The sequence below is a fragment of the Octopus bimaculoides genome, chromosome 11, assembly GCF_046866305.1.
Source record: "Octopus bimaculoides isolate indiv1 chromosome 11, ASM4686630v1, whole genome shotgun sequence".
Lineage (NCBI taxonomy): Eukaryota > Metazoa > Mollusca > Cephalopoda > Octopoda > Octopodidae > Octopus > Octopus bimaculoides.
In genome coordinates, this window is record NC_142938.1 from 74,880,686 (window position 1) to 74,902,371 (window position 21,686).

Here is a 21,686-nt window from a genome sequence, read left to right on the forward strand (position 1 = left end):
TCAGCAGTGATACTGTTTGAAAAGAACGCTTCTTCCACTGCTAATAATGAATTGAACTAATAGTTTCAGAAAGAAAAAAAATCATTAAATGGTGGAGTGCAAATCCAAAAAAAAAAAAAAAAAAAAAAATGCAATTGCAGTAGAAAGGGGGGTGCATAGGTTGTTAGCTCTGTAGTCAGCTGCTGTCCGTGCAGCTGAAAGAAAGTATTGCTCTATAGTGTCAGGAATTGCAGATAAATTCAAATACACTTACGACAAATTCAGGCCAGTTCATAGACATTCCAGCACCATAAATATTAGACCACCACCTTAAATCTTTCTCACAGTCTCCACAATTTATCTCTTGATAAAACTGACGATATATTTCAGCAAATCTGAAATTTTAAGAACAATAAATAAATACAAGTGATTCTTAAAATTCATTTTTGATTCTGTATTAGAAAAATTAAATCTTCTGTAAATAAAGCTGTCCTGTTTTTTTTACATAAGGTTAGTGCCACCATACTTAATGAAAAATATCTAATTAATAATGCTACTGTAATGGGAAGAAATATTAGTTTAACCCATAAAGTCCTGGGATTTGCACTTACATATAGCATGGACTGCTGAACACATTTTATGAAAATGAGACTACCATGCACACATAAAAAAGAAAAAATAGTTAAAATATCTTCTTCGTATATAATGGTGTCAAGTTTTACTTCATGCAAAAAGTCATTAGTTGGAAATTTAGGAAATTAAATCTTCTGTAAATAAAGTTGTCCTGTTTTTTTACATAAGGTTAGGAAATTTTTCTAAAAATATCTGTGATTAAATTTCAAGATATTTAAAATCATGACCTTAGATGAAGATTTAAAAGTAAAGCATTCGAAAGAAATTCTGTCATATTTAAAACAGCTAAATTTGCAAACCACTACCCTATCTTTCTTTTTATAAGCTTATTCTGTCTCATCAATTCAGCTGAAATGTGAGTAAATTTATTTGAAAGATAATTTAATAATTTACCGTTGGTTCTGTGAAAGATCCAAGCATTGATGAATTTCAAATAACATCTGTTTAAAAAATGTTAATCTTCTTCGTTCCATTTCTTGACATTCATTAAAAACCTGAAATAAAGAAAAGATTTTTTTTTTTTGAAATTAAATAATTCAGAAAAACAATGATGGAAGTTATTTCACAACAACCAATATAGGCACAGGCACCGTTGTGTGGTTAAAGGGTTTGTTCCTCAACCACGCAGTTTCAAGAGAATGGATCTAGTAAGCAAAAACTGAAAGAAGCTCATCATATATACACATATACACATACGAAGGGGTGCTGAAAAGTTCCAGGTTTTTAGGATATCACGAAAGGCCTGGTTGGAGGCCCAACATTCTGAGTTCTTTTACAGGGATTAGAAAAATTAAAGGACTGTTGCAATAAGTGTGTGAATCTGAGAGAGGAATATGTTGAATAAAATTGTAATTAACTGATTCTTCTGTATTTTTTTTTTACTAAAGGCCAGGAACTTTTCAGCATCTGTTTGTATACACACACACACATGCATATGTGTATATATGCATGTAAATAAGTGTATCTGTAAAAGTTTGAGCTTCTTTGAAAATCACTGAGCTACAAATGGTGTTGTTTCTGCCATGCACCCTGTTAACAAATAATCTAGGAGCTTTGTGGTTTTAAAGATACATGGAATAAGACATTCCTTACTTGAAAAACAGGTAAGGGTTAGTGACAGGAAAGGCATCTGGCTGTAAACAATGTCTTAATGATAGATATGTCTCACCCATGTTAGCATGAAGAGACAAATGTAAAGACAAATAAACAACTGAATTAGAAGCTCTCATACCCTGACTTCATATTTATTCACATTGATTTGAATTTATTTTGGATTATCTTGTAGCTTCAATATTTCAAAGATGTGATTGTGTATTTTTACAATGGCATTGTAGTGTAGGCGTGAGAGGCTGGATCTGGCCATTATGAACATAAAACAAGTAGAATATTTGGGCCAGTTTCAAAGCTAAAGGGTTAAATATGCAACCAATCAAAGGCAAAAAACTATTGAAGACAACTGAACTAGAAGGAAACATAATTGCTGTGATGTTACATGAAGTGCAAAGACTTGTCACCACCGTTTTAACTCTTCTATTCTGGTATGAACTGGACAAATATGCAAAATTCCGTCTTCTCAGACCAGATCTTACTACTTTTTCCCAAATATTCTTGTGTACTCATATCTAATTTTCTAAAGAACACAACTTGTTTCTCAAGTTCTCATTCCATAAGAACGAACCATATTCAAAGTGTTTCTTTCTCAATCTTTACAAGGCTTATCTCTATATTTCTGTATTGCATATGTTTTGCTACCATGCCAGAAAAAAATAAAAAAATAAATAAAAGATAGTGGTAGTAGGGGCTAGATTTCTTATCTGAATGTCTGCACAGAAATGGAAACTTTTAGATGTAAATAGTTCCCTAAATATCTTCTCTTTCCTGAGATTCCTCACCATCAAGAACAACTGCCTGCACTGTGCTATCACTAATAACCTGTTTTACTAAAATTATCTCAGCTATGTAAGTCAGAAGGTGATGAATCAGTATCTGCCACAACTATGATTTCACTAGGCTTGATGGATTTTCCTTCTTATGGATTTCTCATGTTCGGGCAAACGAACTTACGTTCTCTCTCCGCCTCTTATGAGTTTGTTACATTAAAATTATGGATTTCTCATTGGTTGAAAATTACTGTCCATATACGAATTCTGAACTTCGTTGAAGAAGTCTTTCACGTGGATTCATGTATGAACAGTTATATAAACCCCGATTTTCGGCAAACTCTCCAGTGATCGTTGGACGGCTACTCAAATCCACGACACTCACGCAAGTGATCGTTGGATGCCACTCAAATCCACGACACTCACCCTCTTGAGTTTGCTACACTTCTCAAGCGCAACATAATGCCAACGGTCTCGGTCATTTGTTATTGCTTCCGTGTGGCATATCTTGTTATATACATTTTGGCACTTTGCTCCCTGGGTTCAAACCTTGCCTTGGTAAGCTTTGCCTTTCATCCTTTTGAGAGTAAAAAAAAAACCCCACAACTTTACAGACTGTAAGATTTTGAGTTACATTTTGTTCATGAGAAAGGATGGTTTCCAATGCAAGACTATGTGCAATGGTTGCATTTTATTTCAGATATGAAAAAAAAATGGCTGAGGACAGAATTTTGACTGAATAGCACTGTCAATCAAACCGTAAGTATACTTTATCTAACTTTACACCTGGACCCTTCTCACTGCCAACAAACTACCCAGCTGGGTGCTGGATAGTTAAGAATTTCACTTTGCCATGGCATGGTTTCAGGTTTGATCCCATTTTGCAGCATCTTGCACAAGTTCTTTTTTTTTTTTACTGTAGTCGCAAATTGACTGATATGTTATGGGTGCAGTTTGGTAGCCAGAAACTGTATGGAAGCTCCTTGTGTGTGCGTGTGTGCATGTTGTATCCATGAATCTTTGCACTGACATTGTTCAGTCAGCAGTGACAATGAGGTTTCATGTCCCACACGAACAAAATGTCTGGCAGCTCAGTAGTTTGTGTGAAGAATAAAATACCCTACAGTAATACTGTTACTTACAAAAGTCATCTCTTCAATATATTTAGGATTATAACTGTTCAAGTCATGCAATGCAGCTTTGTATTTATCTCTCGATGCTTCTACTTCAGCCTTACACTTTGTTAATTTTTCTCCAAGTTTTTTTACCTTAAAAAAAAGAAGAAAAGAAATAAGAAATGTGATAACAATATATATATATATATATATATATATATATATATATCTGTGCAGTAAATATCATGGTAAATCAAATAGAATATCTATTTTATATACTTGTTGGATTAAAACACATTTAAAGTACATATTTTATATTAAAAAAAAAAATCCAACACATGACTGTAATATAAATGCAATACCATGTAATTGTCAATAATATGTGTGTATGTGTGTGCTTGCTTCATGTGAATCTTCTCAATATGTTGGTGTGTACAATCGACCAACAGGCTGATTGTTATTCAGAAATATAATCTTTATTGACCTTACACTTTATATATCAGGCTAACACACTTCTAACAAAAGTTAGTATTGAACAATTTTAGATTTTTTTATGCTACAAAATAAACGCAAACCACACACACACACAATCATATAAATGGATTACAGCCATAGTTTCCAGTGAGAAGTATTCAGTTGTTGCCATAGTTTCCAGTGAGAAGTATTCAGTTGTTTGATCAATTGAACTACCAAACTCACAAAATTATCATTGTGAGTGGTCGAGATTTCCACAGACATGTGTCCCCTTGGTGTAATGCTCAGACAGAGTAAGTGTGACACAATGTGATAAAGCTGGACTTTAAAATTACAGGTACAATCCACCCACAGAGCTTCTATACAATTTCCATCTACCCAAGGCTTGAGGTAATTCAAGACAAGAGCAAAAGGCATTTGCAGTGGGAGTCGGATTGAACCCTGAATCTTATCCATTCGGCCATATTCATCTCATACACAGACACAGCCATCAACAATTGCTGATTCTCTACAAAGTTCATGTGTAACCCTTAACAAGAACTGCTCTCTCATTTTTGATGGCACTGCTGCTATACTCAGTCAGGGCAGATTTAATGTAACAAATTCATGTTTATGCTGCATCCAGATGGTGCTTGAATGTGGAAGGTTACTTGAACTTTGATTGTTAGCTATTTAGGAATAAATTGAAAATGAAACAAAATTTTAGGCAATAATAAACAGATAAAAAGCTTACTTGATCCACAGGAACTGAAGGATCCCCTTTGGCATTGTTTTCTTGATTAGCTGTACTTCTTTCTTGTTTGCATGCAGAATGGTATTCCTTTTTGGCAACCATTAATTTATTATAACGCTTCATCCATGGTTTTTGAGCCTGGAAACATAAAAAAAAAAAAGAAAGGAAGAATAAATGTCAGAAAATGTATGTCATGAGTTCTTGAAACAAAAATGACCTATAGATATGTGTTTGTGTTGGCCCAAGGCTATCGAAGACACTTACCCAAGGTGCTACACAGTGGGACCAAACTCAGAATTGTACTGAGCTCATATGTGTAATAAAGTGAAAGATTAAGCTACTTAAATTTTCAAAGAAAAATTTTTTTTAAATACCGCAACATAAAAAATATAACTTTACATAAAACATTTAAAAAATACTATTTTGCTGAGTAAACTTCTGTAATTGGATGATGAATGCTCATGGAAAAAGTGTCATGTTGATAGGAAGTAGATTGTACAAACTTGTCTTGTTAAATTCATACAGACACAAAAGCACACTACATTTCATTCCTGTTGTTTAATTTAAATACTCTATTTCACTACTGTAAGGCAAATAAAACATTTTTATCAAATAATGAAAACTTTGTATGTTTTTTTTTTTTTGGTACTGTTTTTGTACCAGTACAATTTGCCATTTAGTGCCATTATGTTAACTGCCAAAATTAACCTAATTTTTCTATGTTGTTTCATCTACAATATAAACATATTTCGTGATTCATGGGTACAAGACGAGTACTTGAATGGAGAAGGAAATATAATAAGCACAAACATGAATATGCAAATATAAATAAACATAAATAGCTAAATATAGATTAAAAAAAAATTAAATGAGACTGTCATGTATAGGATGCATAGGCAAATAGAGAAACCTGTTGCTTGTCGAAGAAACAAGAACTTCTGATATGCTTTAGCCTCTGCTTATATTTTCTAAATTTCGCTGAAGTAACCGGTAAAAGAAAAGGGGAAAGTAAATGAAATATTTTAAAAGAAATAGAATATATTTCTAATAGGACTCAAATGCTGTATTTTACACACACACACACACACACACACATACATACAGAGTAATAAATATAACAATAGTTTGAACTAGATACTTTAATATTTATTTTCTAGGGTAAACATTATTTGAACTATTTTTACATCATATTCTTGGATTTCAGCTCCATCTTCTATTTCTTTTGAAAAAGGCCCATAATTAGAAATTATATATTTACAGCAATCCCTCGACTATCGCTGGTGTTACGTTCCAGAACCCCCCACGATAGGTGAAAATCCACAAAGTAGAAACAGTACTGTACTGTGCATTTTTTATTATTATTTTTATAATTTGTGTATATTTATTTTACTATAAATGCAAAACAACACCACGGAAGAATTGACATGAGCTTAAATAATAAACCCTGATAAGTGAACCACGATATAGTGAGGGATTACTGTGTGTATGTATACACACACACACACACACACACACATATATGATCTCGTTTGGTTGGTGTTAGGAAGGGCATCCAGCTGTAGAAACTCTACCAGATCAGATTGGAGCCTGGAGTAGCCACCTGGTTCATCAGTCCTCAGTCAAATCGTCCAACCCATGCTAGCATGGAAAGCGGACGTTAAACGATGATGATGATGACATATATGAAATTTCATCAAACTATTTTGAAAGTCTAAAGTCTAATCTTTCATTCTTTTGTATTTTCCTACACACATTTTCATTATATATGACATTTTCTAATAAAACTTCAACTAGCATCCTGTCTATATCATTTAAGTTAACTTATCAGTAAAATATAGAAGCTTCTTTCTTCTTTCACTGTACTTACAATGTATCATATTAAAAAATAATATTATCCCTTAATCAGAAAAGGAAGAAAAGCAGGGCCCACAACTTCCTTTTATAGAGTCTCCAAGACTGTTAAGGAAATAGAGACAGAAACCACAATTCATTGGTTAGTAGCAGGCTGGAGATCTGGTCTAAATATTTGCAACAGAGTGAACTCTGCTGAAGACATCCAATGATACACATTATTGTCACCAACATGATCATTATCATCAGCTAACATCTGTCTTCCATGGTGGCAAGGGTTGACTCATTCAACAGGATCTGAATACCTAGAGGGCCTGTATCAAACTCCAATGTCTGCTTTGGCATAGTTTCTTTACCTGGATACCTTTTCTAATGCTGCCAACCATAATATACAGAGTGTACTGACTGGGTGCTCCTGTCATGATACTTACTAGCACAACTGAAAATGTATTATGCTAAATGCTGGAAGGCATTTTGTGTTGAAAAAAATTTTTTATGTAACACCACATAAGCAAAAAAAGAAAAGAAAAAAATCATAAAAATTTTCAGTTGGTCAAAATTCCATGATCATTAAAAGAAGTTTTGTAAGCAGTTGTAAATGTGTCAAATTTAATGCCTAAAATAAACCAAATGAGATCATAAATCTTTTGACAAGCACCAACCAAAACCTTTCGTGATAATCTACTTCTATCACAAACATCTCTATCATTCGTACAAAATTTTTTATAGAGGTTAATAAAACCATTTTGTTGTTGTTGTTATTGACAATGGCTTTTTAAACCAGTTTAATCCTTTAGCATTTAAACTGGCTAGATTTGGCCTCTCACACCTTCCCTACAATGTTATTTCAAAAATATACAACCACATCACTGAAATCTCAAAGCTACGAGACAATGCAGGGTTAATTCAAAGCAATGTGAATAAATAAGCATTACACATGACAGAATAATATGAATGCTACAGGGGTAACCCTTTGGCATTTACATTGGCCATAGCCAACCCAAATATTCTGCCTCTTTTACAAAAGAGACGTGGCCCCTGACACTTCTAAGAAGGCAGTTGGTTTGAACAGAAGCTGACTTTGATCTTGACAACCCATCCAACATATGCCAACACAGAAAATGAATGTAAAATGACGATGACAATATATATATATATATATTGGTCTAGTCTTTGCACATACACAAACAGATGCTTGTTTACACATACACACACACATTAGCTTCATACTCACACGTGCTTGCTCACACACACACACACACACACACACGCCAGACCACGGCTGTCTCCTTTGCCACCCACACCTCATGCCAACTTTACAGCTGACACCTCTGCCACTTGTCTCTACTGCCCTCCTCTTCTTCTGGTCATTTCAGTATGTGATGACAATCTAAACGAGACACGTATCCTCTTTTCTCTCTCCATGTCTATTCTTTCAGTAGAAGAGCATATGCTTGACATGTAAAAAACTAATTTTTTTCTGAGCATAAACCTAAAATATCCCCCTTTTTTAACCTTATTTTCATGTTTTTCATTTTTGAACCCCCCCCCCACACACATATATATATATATATACACATACACATACTCTACATTTACCCTTTTATTTGATTTATGTGAATTCTTTTCCATTATAAGTCTGTAAAAATATTTTAAAAGATATATACATTTGCTATAAGGGGAAACCACCAAAGAAGTGTATTAAAGACTCCCGGTAAACTGCAATGTTATTCTGCCTTCACTCTAACCATCATCATCATTATTTAACGTCTGTTGTCCATGCTGGCATGGGTTGGCCAGTTTGACTGGACTGGCATGCTGGAAGGCTACACCAGACTCCAGTCTGATTTGGGATGGCTTTCTATGACTGGATGCCCTTCCTAATGCCAACCACTCCGCGAGTGTAATGGGTGCTTTTACATGCCAATTGTGTAACACCAGTATCTGTCATGACTGCGATTTTGCTCAGCTTGATGGGTCTTCTCAAGCATGACAAAGGTCTGAGTTACTGCCTCTGTGAGACCCAATGCTCGAAAGGAACTCAGTCACTTAGCTTCCATGAGGCCCAATGCTCGAAAAGTGTTCTTTACATGCCACCAGCACAGGTGCACTTGCTCTGACAGGTCCTCTCAAGCACAACACATCGCAAAAGGTCTCAGTCATTAGTCATTGCCTCTGTGAGGCTCAAAGTTCACCGCCTCATTCCATGTCTTCCTGGGTCTCAATTAGAGATCAGCACTTCTTGACACAGCTGTCCTCATCCATATGCATTACATGACCATACCAGCGCAGTCGTCTTTCTTGCACACTACATCTGATGCCTCTTATGCTCAACTTTTCTCTCAAGATGCTTACACTCTGCCGAACATGCACACTGACATTGTACATCCAGTGAAGCATACTGGCTTCATTTCTCTCAAGCCTACGCATGTCCTCGGCTGTCACAGCCCATGTTTCACTGCCATGCAGCATGCTGTTCACACACAAGCACCATACAAACTGCCTTTCACGCTGAGGGAGAGACCCTTTGTTGCTAGCAGGGGTAGGAGCTCTCTGAACTTTGCCCATCCTAATCTTATTCTCACAGCTACGCTCTTGGAGCATCCACCTCCACTACTGACTTTGTCACCTAGATAACAGAAGCTCTCAACTACTTCTAGCTTGACCCCCACTGGCAGTTGACGGAGTCTATCTTCTGTCTGTCTTTCAGTGCTTATTGCACCTGTGCATCTTCCACATACAAAAGCTAGTTTCACTGTTAACCTTCCGGTTGATAAATCATATAATAAAAAATCTACAAAAAAGATAAATGAGAGAAGATGAACTGAAAAAGAAAGTAAAGAAAGAAGAAATTTACCCTTCTGAAATTATCTTCCTTATCTTTACATTCACGAAAATTCATCATAGTCCTGTGGTAGTTTTCTTTGTTCCATTGCTTAACTTGTAGATATACTTGAGTCATTAATCGTTCTGCTACTTCAGTATGTAGTTCACACAACTTGTCTGCTTCTGTTAAGACACTTTTCCATGCTGACTGGGTGGTACCATATTCAGGACCTAGGAATGAAGAAAACATCATGTTTTAATTAATGTTATAAAATACATTCAATTCTATAATAGTGGATGAGAGAGAGAGAGAGAGAGAGAGAAATTTCACTGAAATAAACAGTTTGTCTTACAAATTATGAGATATTCATTTAAAATCTCTGTGATTTCATAAGGGTTGAGACAAAGACTAGAACAAGACCTGGGATTAATCTCTTGTGGTTTGAGAAAGATGATTCTGCAAGTTCTTGCTGAACAAATCACACAAGTGATTTGTTCACAGTTATCAAATGTTTGTGCTGTACAGTAGGTCCCTCCCACCATCAAATCAATATTGCCTGAACAGGTGCACGGTGTACCACATGTCAGGTGTTGATGTGATTGTAGAGCAACATGAGACGAAGTGGTTTGCTCAAGAACACAACATCACCCAGTCCTGGGTGCAAAACCCTAAACACTAGGCCATGTGTCCTTGACACAATAGGATCATACATTATTGAAAAGGTGCAATGTTTATTTAGAAGTTATACTGCTGAGCCCTGAGCCAATTCTGAACCAGCAGACCTGGAATCAAAAGCATTGATTATAGTATTTTTTTCTTTTTACATTTATTCTTTTCATAAGCAGTCAACTACATAGTCCAATGTGTTCTTTACTATTAAGATGGAAGAATAAAATTTTGAGAGAAATTTAGCTACTATTTTTAGTAAGTCAAGCAATTAAATGGAAGATCTCTTATTGGTATGTAAGTTTTGCTTATTGCAGTATAGTTAGAGAATTGTTAGAATACAAGATTCTTAGTCTATAGGAAGCTAATTATGTAAACCAGTCAGGAGCAACGTGTTGCCTCTTAAAACAATGTACATCCTTGATTAGCTTCAAATCTACCTTATATGTAAGACAAACCTATCTAATGTTATTGTAGAACATGTCCTACAACCAGATGCTTTTCTTGCTATCAACCCATACTTGTTTATCCAGCAGGGTAGTTTTGCATTCTACCAGTCACCACATGTCTGATGAATTGCAGAGCATTTATTCCATTCAGAAAGTAGACAATGTTACTTGCTTTCACACTGAACTGATATGCGCACACAGACACACAGGCACACACATACAGAATGGGCTTTCTTACAATTTCTGTCAAAAAAACTTTCGTTCACAAGGCATTAGTTGATCTGAAGATATTTCAGCCCATAAGGTCATGTAGTATGACCAACCTGAAACCACATGGATTAATACAAGCTTTGTAACCTCAAAACTGTGCCTGTGCCTATCACAATCAGACCAGCACCTATACATCCTCCTCCTCCTTTTTGATGTCTGTCCTCTATGCTTAGATGGATTGTATGGCTTGATAGAATCAGATGGTTCAAAAGACTGCATCACACTCCAGTGTTTGTTTTTGCATCATTTCTACAGCTAGATGCTGTCCCTAATAATGCCAACTGCTTTACAGTTTGTACTGGAGGAAGAGAGGCAGCTTTACGTAAGATGGTGAAAAGTTTGAGCATCAAGGAAGAGGCCCAGAACAGGTTATTTGCTGTAGAGTAGGGGTTCTCAACCATTAAAAAAAATCTATGAACCCCTATGATTACTATTTTACTTGTTTCAGTCATTTGACTGTGGTCATGCTGGAGCACCGCTTTTAGTCGAGCAAATCAACCCCAGGACTTATTCTTTGTAAGCCTAGTACTTATTCTATCGGTCTCTTTTTGCCGAACCGCTAAGTTACGGGGACGTAAACACACCAGCATCGGTTGTCAAGCGATGTAGGGGGACAAACACAGACACAAAAACATATATACACACATACATATATACGACAGGCTTCTTTCAGTTTCTGTCTACAAAATCCACTCACAAGGCTTTGGTCGACCCGAGGCTATAGAAGACACTTGCCCAAGGTGCCACGCAGTGGGACTGAACCCAGAACCATGTGGTCCGTAAGCAAGCTACTTAACACACAGCCACTCCTACGCTCTATGATTACTATTTTATTCTGATGTACCCCCACCCCCCACCCATAGCCATTCGATGTTTAAAAACTAGTTCTAAAGACTTTTTTCAAAAGTCCTATTTTGTTATTCACACAATCTGTTGAATACGTGAAATGTTAGAGAGAGAAACCAAGCTGCTTCTTGAAATACAGACCAATACATACATTTAAAGCAAAACCTTTTTTAGGGGCCCTTCAAATATTATTGTGGCCCCCTAATTTTGATGTGTGGCCTCCAAAAATCTTACATGGACCCCAATTGAGAAGCCCTGCTGTAGAGGAAGGAGATACATGTTTGTTCACATTATGCAAGAGTGGATAGGAGTAACCAGCCTGGAACTGGAAACATATAAAGAGCAAATATCTTTTTTTAAAATGTTTATTTCTAAAGACAGTTAATAACCTGAAAACTTATAATATTTGTTAACCAATGTCAGGTTACTGAACGAAAACAGTAATTTCTCGGAAAACATGACAGACCACTGTGTAATAATAGCCTTCATTGATACATAGTTGACCAGCTGTGTCTTCAAACTATTCACTTTGTGGTTCTGGCAAGACATCAGCTTCTGGTAAGAATAATGAGAGACGGTTATGAGTCTATGCAAACAATATCTTGCACAAAAACCAAATATAATAGGGGGAAAAAAAAAGCATTGTTGATCTAACCTAGAATTCTGTCGGCTTTGGTAGATTATTGTTATGACTAGTGTATATAATCGAACAGGGTATTGAAAGTGAATTATATATTGTGCTCTATACGTGCAATTGAAATTCATCGCTCAACAGTCTATTATGACAATGTGCATAATATTTATAATGTATATATGAGGTCGAAACACTGTCTGACTATACATGAATGACCTTCTGAATAAGCGCATGTAGGGGCTCGATATATTTATAACAACACTGTCCAGTGTGTCCTTCTTTTAACAAGGTGGTGAAATATAGGCAGAATGAGATTAGGTTGCTATTTCTAGCACACTGAACAACTATGTAGTGGCTGTTGTTTAACCACAAATCAACGCTGATTCACCAGACCTATGATAAAAAGTATTCTAGCCATGACCATCCCAACTTTTGTATATTTATGACTACATTGTCTAATGTGTCCTTTTTACAAAACAGCAGTTTCCTTCATTGATTTGCAGTTAGTTCCTAGAATTCAAAGTATTTTGTGTACAAACATAAACAGAAACAATAAATCCTACAGATACGATTAGCTCACTGAGTATTTGTCTTTATTCATGTATTGATTTCAGTCACTGGACTGCAGCCATACTGGAGCACTGGCTTGAACGTTTTTTTTTATTATAAAAATCACAGTACAATGTCTGGCAGTTATTTCATTGTTCTTATAAGATATGACATAAAAGCCAAATTTCACCTAAGGGGAGATGATTCAATCAGACTTAAGCACCACAGAGCATTTCTATTGAAATGCACCAGTTTTTACATCACACTGATACAAAACATATGACAATACAATGGGATTTCACAGTTTCATCACCATTTAACGTCCGCTTTCCATGCTAGCATGGGTTGGACGATTTGACTGAGGACTGATGAACCAGATGGCTACACCAGGCTCCAATCTGATTTGACAGAGTTTCTACAGCTGGATGCCCTTCCTAATGCCAACCACTCTGAAAGTGTAGTGGGTGCTTTTGGGTTCTTTGATATAGTGAGATTTGATAGTAAAGGTAAAGGTAAAGACAGAAAATTATTTCTAAGGATTCTTCAAGCAACTGCAAATGGAATCCTTGGCACATCAACTTAGGCAAGAACTCAATTTCATGTTGTGTCTCAATCAATAGCATTGAGGTAGTTGAGAGGCCTTCATCCTCTATTAAGGTGATCAGTCTCAAACATATAACAGCTGAATTCACAAGATGAAAAAATTCTAAGCATAATGGATGTACCTCGTACAACATTTGACAATGTGTCCCTTTTTTCTTTCCTTTTAAGGCAGTAGGGTTGGCTGCTATTTCTAGCAAGATGAATGACCACACAGCTTACAGTTTTTAGTGGTCTTAGTTGCTATGCAATAAATCCCATGATGATAAAATACGATGCTTTTGTTAAGTGCTCCTTCTTACATAGTTTTATTGCTAAACATTTTCTTGACCAATATCAAGGTAGGGCGGTAGTCAATAAGATGGATGAGATCAAAGTAAGGTAAAACATGAAACAGCTGTGTAATTTTCTGTGCCGATACACAGCAACATCGTTATCAGATCAATTACTGTTTTTAGCGTATCAACTGGAATCTGATTGAACAGAGAACTAGATAAACACACACACACACAGACATCAAAGGAATTAGTATATTGAAGATGTGACATCAATTTATTCATCTGAAAGTAAAGAAACAGATCAGAACACTTAGCTGACTTCAGCTTGCTGTGCTTGATGCCCTACAAAGTGGCTCAACCTGCTGGAAATAGCAACTAAGTCGCCATCAAATCTCACTGTACCAAAGAAACCTTTTAGCATTTCAACTGGATGTGTCTGGTCCTAATATTCAACCTGTTTGTGTTGAAACTGGCCACATCTGGTTTCTCGCATGTACCCTACACTGCTTGCATAACACAGACATTTGATTATAACTATCCCTTCATGTCAAGACAAGGAGAGAGCAACAAACAACCACAACAAAAAACAATACACACACACTGAGAAGTTTCTTTCAGTCTCCATCTACCCTAAATTCACTCACATGGCTTTTGTTGGCCTGAGGTTATAGTAAAAGCCACTTGCCCAAGGTGCTATACAGTAAGACTGAACCCAAAGCCATGTGGTCCGTAAACAGACTTCTTATCAGACAGCTACTCCTGTACTTTCACACACACACATCTATGGCTGAGTGGTTAGGCTATTAGGATCATGAGCATATGGTCGAGGGTTCAATCCCTGGTTCAAATGACACACTGTTTCCTTCAGTAAGGCACTTCATTTCATGCTGCTTTAGTTTATCAAGCTAAAAATGAGTACCGGCCAGAGAACCATTGCCGACTAGTGTAACCTTCCCTCTAATGTCCCATCATGGATATTCTGCTGGGTTAGAGTAGGAATGACTTGCGGGCTTGTTTGTGCCTGCTTGCGACTTACATAGCTGCCTAAAACATACAGTCCTGCTAAAACAATTAGCTAAGACCGTATGAATACAGTTGATTAACAGAGGGAAACCAGAAAACAAAAATAAGCTTATTTTGAGAATATTCATGTGAGTGATTCAACCCAGTAAATCTGTTCCAATTCAGTAAATTCACTAAACTGCTTTTGTGCACATAGTCTTTTGTTATAGTTCTTTGTTTGTATACATAGTCTTACATATTTTTGATAAGATCAGGACCGAGTTTTTTTTTCCTTTTTTGTTGTGCTGGTTTTGTTTTTTTATACAGTCAATTTTCATCATATTTCATTAGCACTGATTGAATACACAACTTGATAGGTGCTCTGAGATTGTGACAAGCACCCATCCATATTTTGGCTAGACTTTCTCAACAGCTCCTTTAACAAGGTAAATGCTTTAGAAACTTGGGTTTGAGAGATAATGTATTTGTAAATATTCAAGTTAAAGAGCTTATTAATACACACCCACCCACGCACACACAAATATATAGTTCAAAAATAAAGAAAACAAAAAGATCTGAAGAAAGAACAAGAAATAGAGTGTATTTGGTTCATGCTCAGGAAAAATGCAAAAGAGCTTTAATGTTCCGTGCCTACATTTCTATAGAAAGGATAGACGGAGGAAAGACATATCTATTATATAAAATAGCCGTGTGTGTGTGTGTGTGTGTGTGCGTGTGCGTGTAGTTTTCATGCAAGTATAGCTGTGTGGATTGGTTCCATACTTGGGGTGCATGAATAAGTTGACCTCAGATGCATAATAAGGTCATCATTTATTATTTTTTTTTTTATTAAAACTAAATTAAATAAATAATATTGCTTTATGGCATGTAAAAAGTACTATCCAAATGTGGCGGTCATTCTAATAGCTATAAACAGTCAATTACACAGTAATTTCCCTTTGTTTTAACGGTCATTTCCATAGCATTTTTTCCGATGGCCCGATAACTGAAGGGATGCCAGCATGGGTTTCCGCCCCGACATCCGAAACTCAGAGTTTTATCATGGCTACCGAATAATTGTCACATATTATATATATATATATATATATATATATATATATATATATATATATATATATATATACAGAATACAATTAAGATTCAGTTGGATTAGGTACTTAAATTGAGGTACCTTGTTAGGTCTGAGTAACAAGCATACTACTTTATGTTTGAAGATAATACATTCATCTGACGGAAACGGTTTCTTACCAATGATGTAATGTTCTCATTAATCAATTAAAAGAGTCATTAGAAACAGTCGCAATGAACTGACACTTGTATCTCTTTGTTATACATCATCATCATCATCATCGTTTAACGTCCGCTTTCCATGCTAGCATGGGTTGGACGATTTGACTGAGGACTGGTGCAACCGGATGGCTACACCAGGCTCCAATCTAATTTGGCAGAGTTTCTACAGCTGGATGCCCTTCCTAACACCAACCACTAATGGCTGCTTTGTGAAACGAGTCATTATTAATGCAATGTGAGGCCCTTATATGACTCTTGAGCCCTGCCAAAGATATGCACATTTTATCCCTACAGTTTCAAAATAAGGTGATTAAAATCAAAATAAGCAACAAGATATCCAGAGGTAATGCAGTACGATCGTTTCAAGCAACTCCATTTAATTGAACAATGTAACCATTACAACAATTTAAATGCAGAGAAATCCTCAGCTGCATAAATACATAGAATTAAATTAAATTAAAACAGATGCACACATTAGTATAATTTTACCTAAAACCTCCAAGAAGGTTAGGTGATAGACAAAGATTATGCTGTCTTCACTTCAGCATAGAAGCTACTCTATATATGTATATGTATGTATATGAAACAAAATTTCAGTGTATAAACTTACAACGATTAATTGAAAGTTGTTAGTAGTGCTAGGAGATAAGCAACACCCTCAGAGTTTTGAGAACAATTAATCCACAAAATCATCATTTCTCAGACTGTTGAGATCATCTTTCAACACACACACATCTACAAGGCACAGACATTGATGTGTGGCATCTTGCACACGTGTCTTCTACTAGTCTTGAGTTGAAGTGCATGCATGCATATACACATATACAGACATACATACATACACATGCAGACAAAACTAGGAATCATTATTTTTAAACTCGGGGTAATCCTATTCTTGTCAATTAGGCTACTAAAGTATGTAATCTAAGAACAAGACACCTGGTAATGGTGACTGAAGATCAACGTGAATGAAATGTAAAAAGAAACACTCTCATCCCGAAAAATGGAGATTAACAGTCTGAAAAATTACTATCTCTTACTGCCAACACTCAACTGTGATGTTGAGACAACATCCTTATTTCCTATTATTAACAGTGGCTCTGAGCAAATTCTCACTTGTTACAAGCCCTTCTAAACTAGTCCTAAACGGAAGAAATTCACTGAGTAAAGCCATCTGTACTGTTATATCATCATCAACATTATTGCTATTATTATTATTGAGAGCTAAAGAAAACAAACATCAAGACTCCTATGTGTATCTTTCTAAGAAAGAAACCGTTTGCAGATGTTCGTTTCACAAGTAGATGACAAAAGACTTGATTACTAACGTTTCAAACACAGTCTAACTGCGTAAGGAATCTGTAGGCATATACATATACATATATATATATATATATATATATATATATATATATATATGTATATATATATATATATATATATATAGCAACTCTAGACTAGTAACTAACTTTTGGTTGAAGGGAAAGGAAAATACAGATGTATTCTAACAGCAATCAGGTGCTACGTACTCATAAAATATTCTAATATGTTCACTGAAAACGTTTGTATATGTATATATAAAATTAATAGTATGGTAGCATGCCCAACACACATTGCCAGTGAGTTTAGGGGGTGGAAATCATTTCCCCATTATACACACACGTGCACACACATAAATACATTCTTCAAGCAGCTGCAACCAAGGTGTGTGTGTGTGTGTCTGCGAGCGCGATCAAGTGTAAAGCTGCCTTGCTGTCTCCCTCTCTGCTGAAGCCTCTCACAATCATAGGATGTCTGCGAGGGACTTTAGCAGAGAGGGGATGTCTTAAACCTTGCCATGAACCCCCCCCCCCCCAAAAAAAAACACTGAATACACTCTGTAAAACTCAGGAAAAGCATCCAGCTGTAGAGACCATGCCAAAGCAGACGCTACAGCATGATGCAGTCCTCAGCCTTGTTGGATCCTGTCAAACTACCTAACCTATGCCAGCACAGAAGATGAGACGTTAAAGGATAAGAATGACTATATAATAAATATCATGCGAGTGTTATGATAAAATGCACTGAGTCCCCCATAGGATGGCAGAAACCATCAATTGGCAGAAATAGTTTTTGGGATGGGGTCTTAGCTAAGCTAATGATGTGTTTTCACCAGTAGAGATTCTTGGTGATGACATGAGGGCCAGTATTTGGAGTGACTGTGAAGTCTCTAGCTATCACTGACATCTACAGGTAAGTAGGCAAGGTAATATTTTCATGATGAATAGTACTTGAAATTTTTTTTTTTTTTTTTTGTTAAAAGAAACAAGATTAGTAAGGTTCTAATGAAGGATGCTCTCAAGGTCACAATTTATGGAAATCAATTCAAGTTTGACATACAGGGACTAGATTGCATGTAGATGATGCACGGTTGGGGAAAGTCGGAGAGGAATAGTAAATAAGTAAGAGTGTTGTTGATGGGCGTGGTAACAAAAACAAAAAAAAAAGAGAAACAAATAAGAAACAGCAAATATTCTGTTTAAAAATGCAAGGAAATAATAAAAGGAAACAAAGGCTATGCTAGCAAATAATAGACTCATCTCATTTAGTGAATGTAAGTTCCAAAATATTGCCAAAAGTCTTAATGTAAAAGTTCAATGAATATGAGCAATTTGTTAGAAAGCAAACCAGTTTGACTTCTCGAGAAACAGATTGAGTAAAGATACAGTTTTTATCAAACACAAAGTAATTGAAATACAAAAATACATAGAACTGGCTTTAGAGAAAAGACGGAAAACAAACAAAACATCAATACTATCAATTGACTCATTCTGGGTTTTGAAATAAGACTAACAACATCTAAAATCATTACTCTACTTAAAACCTCATGAACATTTATGAATGCCAGCAAAAATGCATTCTGCTGACCAGTTCCTGTTGAACAGTGAATTTCGTAAGGACAATCAATAGTAATATAATCTTTGTCCTACATTAGAGCTAAACATAAAACTTCTAACATTGCTAATTAATAATTCAACGTTATTCATAAATAGTAAACTTCAATAGCAAAATGTGAATTCTTTTGAATTTAGAGAGAAAACTAAAATTAATTCCTGGATTCACATCTAAGTTTTGCTCTCCCCAATCCTTTTTCCTTTCCTTTTTTAAGGTCGAAGGGAAGATAACTGGGTGTTTAAATACGACTTGTTAAAAACCTAAACAGCTGTGGCTGTGTGGTAAGAAATTTGTTTCCCAACCACATGGTTCCAAGTTCAGTCCCACTACATGGCACTTTGGGCCAAGTGAATCAGGTAGATGAAAACTGAAAGAAGCTCGTCATATATATATATATATGTATATATATATATATATATATATATATATATATATATATATATATATATATATATATATATATATATATTCTTTTACTGGTTTCAGTTATTTGACTGCAGCCATGCTGGAGCACACCTTAAAGGGGTTTAGTCAAACAAATCAACTCCAGGACTTATTCTTTGTAAGCCTGCCAGGTTACAGGGATGTAAGCACACCAACACTGGTTGTCAAGCAGGGAGAGGTAGACGTGTGTATGTTTGTATTGTGTATGTATATATATGATGATGATGATGATGATGATATGTATATATATATATATATAGAGAGAGAGAGAGAGAGAGAGAGAGAGAGAGGGGGGGGAGAGAGAGAGAGAGGGGGGGGGAGGGAGAGAGAGGGAGAGAGAGATAATCATATGGATTATTCTATACAATATGCAATATTTAGTCTGTTAATGATTATTGGGTTGTTTTTTAACTTAGGACAATTACTTGAATGTTTTCATTTTCAAGACACACAAAGTAGCTTATTGAAAATAAATACATTGCGAGAAGATAATGGCTAGGACAGGATCTAGTAGTATTTGGAAAGCAAAAAATTTAGTGCATTTCCATATTTTCTTCTGTTTCCATACAGAGTAATCAACAATATTAGAGATATGCTCTTAACACTAGCCAGTCCAGTTTTGTAATTGGTTCCTATAACAAGGTGAGCAACTTCATTAAGACTAACATTTCATCTGGTTATGTTGTCATTAAGTTGGGAAATGTGTATCTTTCACATAGTTACTTGGGCATTTAGATAAGTTAATGCACGAAGCAGAGGGTAGTGTACCAATGAAGGGCATTATGGATGGGTTTTGCAAGTGGATTTAGAAGTAAATTAGATGGTGAAATGCTGCCCTGGATATCGAGAATAGTGTTGATTTGGTGGAGTGAGGTGAGGTGAGAACAGAAAGAAAGAAAAAGATTGAATTAATAAATTTGGAACCAAAACCACTTGATAAAAGAGCAGATTGCCTAATCATAGTGAAGAAATACTGATGAAAATTATCTGTTATCCTTGCAATATAATACTCTTCTATAAGATGTTTTTTTTTTATTGCCCCAGATTGGCCAAAGCCTTGTGACTGGACTTGATAGATGGAAACTGAAAGAAGCCCATTGTATATGAGTGTGTGTCCTTATGCTTGCCTCCTCCCTAGCACTGCTCGATGACCAGTGTTGGTTTGTTCACATCACCATGAGTTAAGAGTTTCGGCAAAAGAGATCGATAGAATAAGTATGAGACCATTTTTTCTAAAGGTCTCAAGTAAGTACTGGAGTTGATTTGTTTGACTAAACCTTTAAAGACAGCAGCCCCAGCATGGCCACATTCCAATGATTGAAACAAGTGAAAGACAGAAGATATACTAAGGAGAGTTATATCTATTAGGTGATTTTTATTAACTGAACAAAATGACCCATTATATTAAGATGGAAAAAAAAATGTTATAAACAAATATTATTACTATATTATAAAAACAGACAAAGCAATAATGAATACCTATAATATTTTAGGGAAAATATTAAACATCAGAAAGTGAGATATTGAATGAAAAAAACATTTTCAGTTCTTTTACCAGCTTCCCCTTCTGTTTAAACTGGTAGGAATTGTTATAGACCTCGTCATAAAATAATTTTTAGAATTCTATAAAAACTTATTTTGTATACTATTAAATCTATATTGTAATTCCAATAATGTAACATAACCAACTAGTGTTGTTAATAATACAGACAAATATGACTATCTTAAATGTATTGAAAATGATGATAAAACACAGTAAAAATATAGAAAATGAAGTTAATTTTTTTTATATATTTACATATTGTAGTAGACTTTGCATAGTACAATCTTAAATTCTTTTTTTTTAAATTGCTTTTCATTCAATATTTGCATTAACAGCATACAAAGTGAAAACAGCCAATTCTAGAGAAATGTTCACACGGCAATGCTGATGCCATTTAATTTAATAATAGACTTTTAGTGAAAATTTTCTTCTCAAACAGATTTCCTTGTTTGCACATATTTTCTATATGCAGTTCCAAATTATTCTTGCTTCTAGTTATACAGACTACCAACCAGAGTTGTCCTCCAGAATAGACAGGAAAAATAAAATTCGTCTTGTCAAAAGAGATATTTTTCAGAGAAATTACATATAGGCGTAGGAGTGGCTGTGTGGTAAGTAGCTTGCTTACGAACCTCATGGTTCCGGGTTCAGTCCCACTGCGTGGCACC

General features: G+C 35.5%; 1 protein-coding gene across 12 annotated transcripts in view; it reads right to left on the reverse strand.

The window, feature by feature from the left end:
• LOC106875088 (protein kinase C and casein kinase substrate in neurons protein 1) overlaps positions 1 to 21,686 on the reverse strand; it is a 151,968-nt gene that overhangs the window by 54,014 nt on the left and 76,268 nt on the right. For all 12 annotated transcript variants that reach the window (XM_089360365.1, XM_089360363.1, XM_089360361.1 and 9 more), the window contains 5 exons: positions 9,523 to 9,722; positions 4,815 to 4,952; positions 3,635 to 3,760; positions 1,006 to 1,106; positions 254 to 374 (listed from right to left, as the gene is read on the reverse strand). In XM_089360365.1, the coding sequence (XP_089216491.1) occupies positions 254 to 374; positions 1,006 to 1,106; positions 3,635 to 3,760; positions 4,815 to 4,952; positions 9,523 to 9,722 (686 nt within the window). The remainder of the gene's footprint in view (positions 1 to 253; positions 375 to 1,005; positions 1,107 to 3,634; positions 3,761 to 4,814; positions 4,953 to 9,522; positions 9,723 to 21,686) is intronic.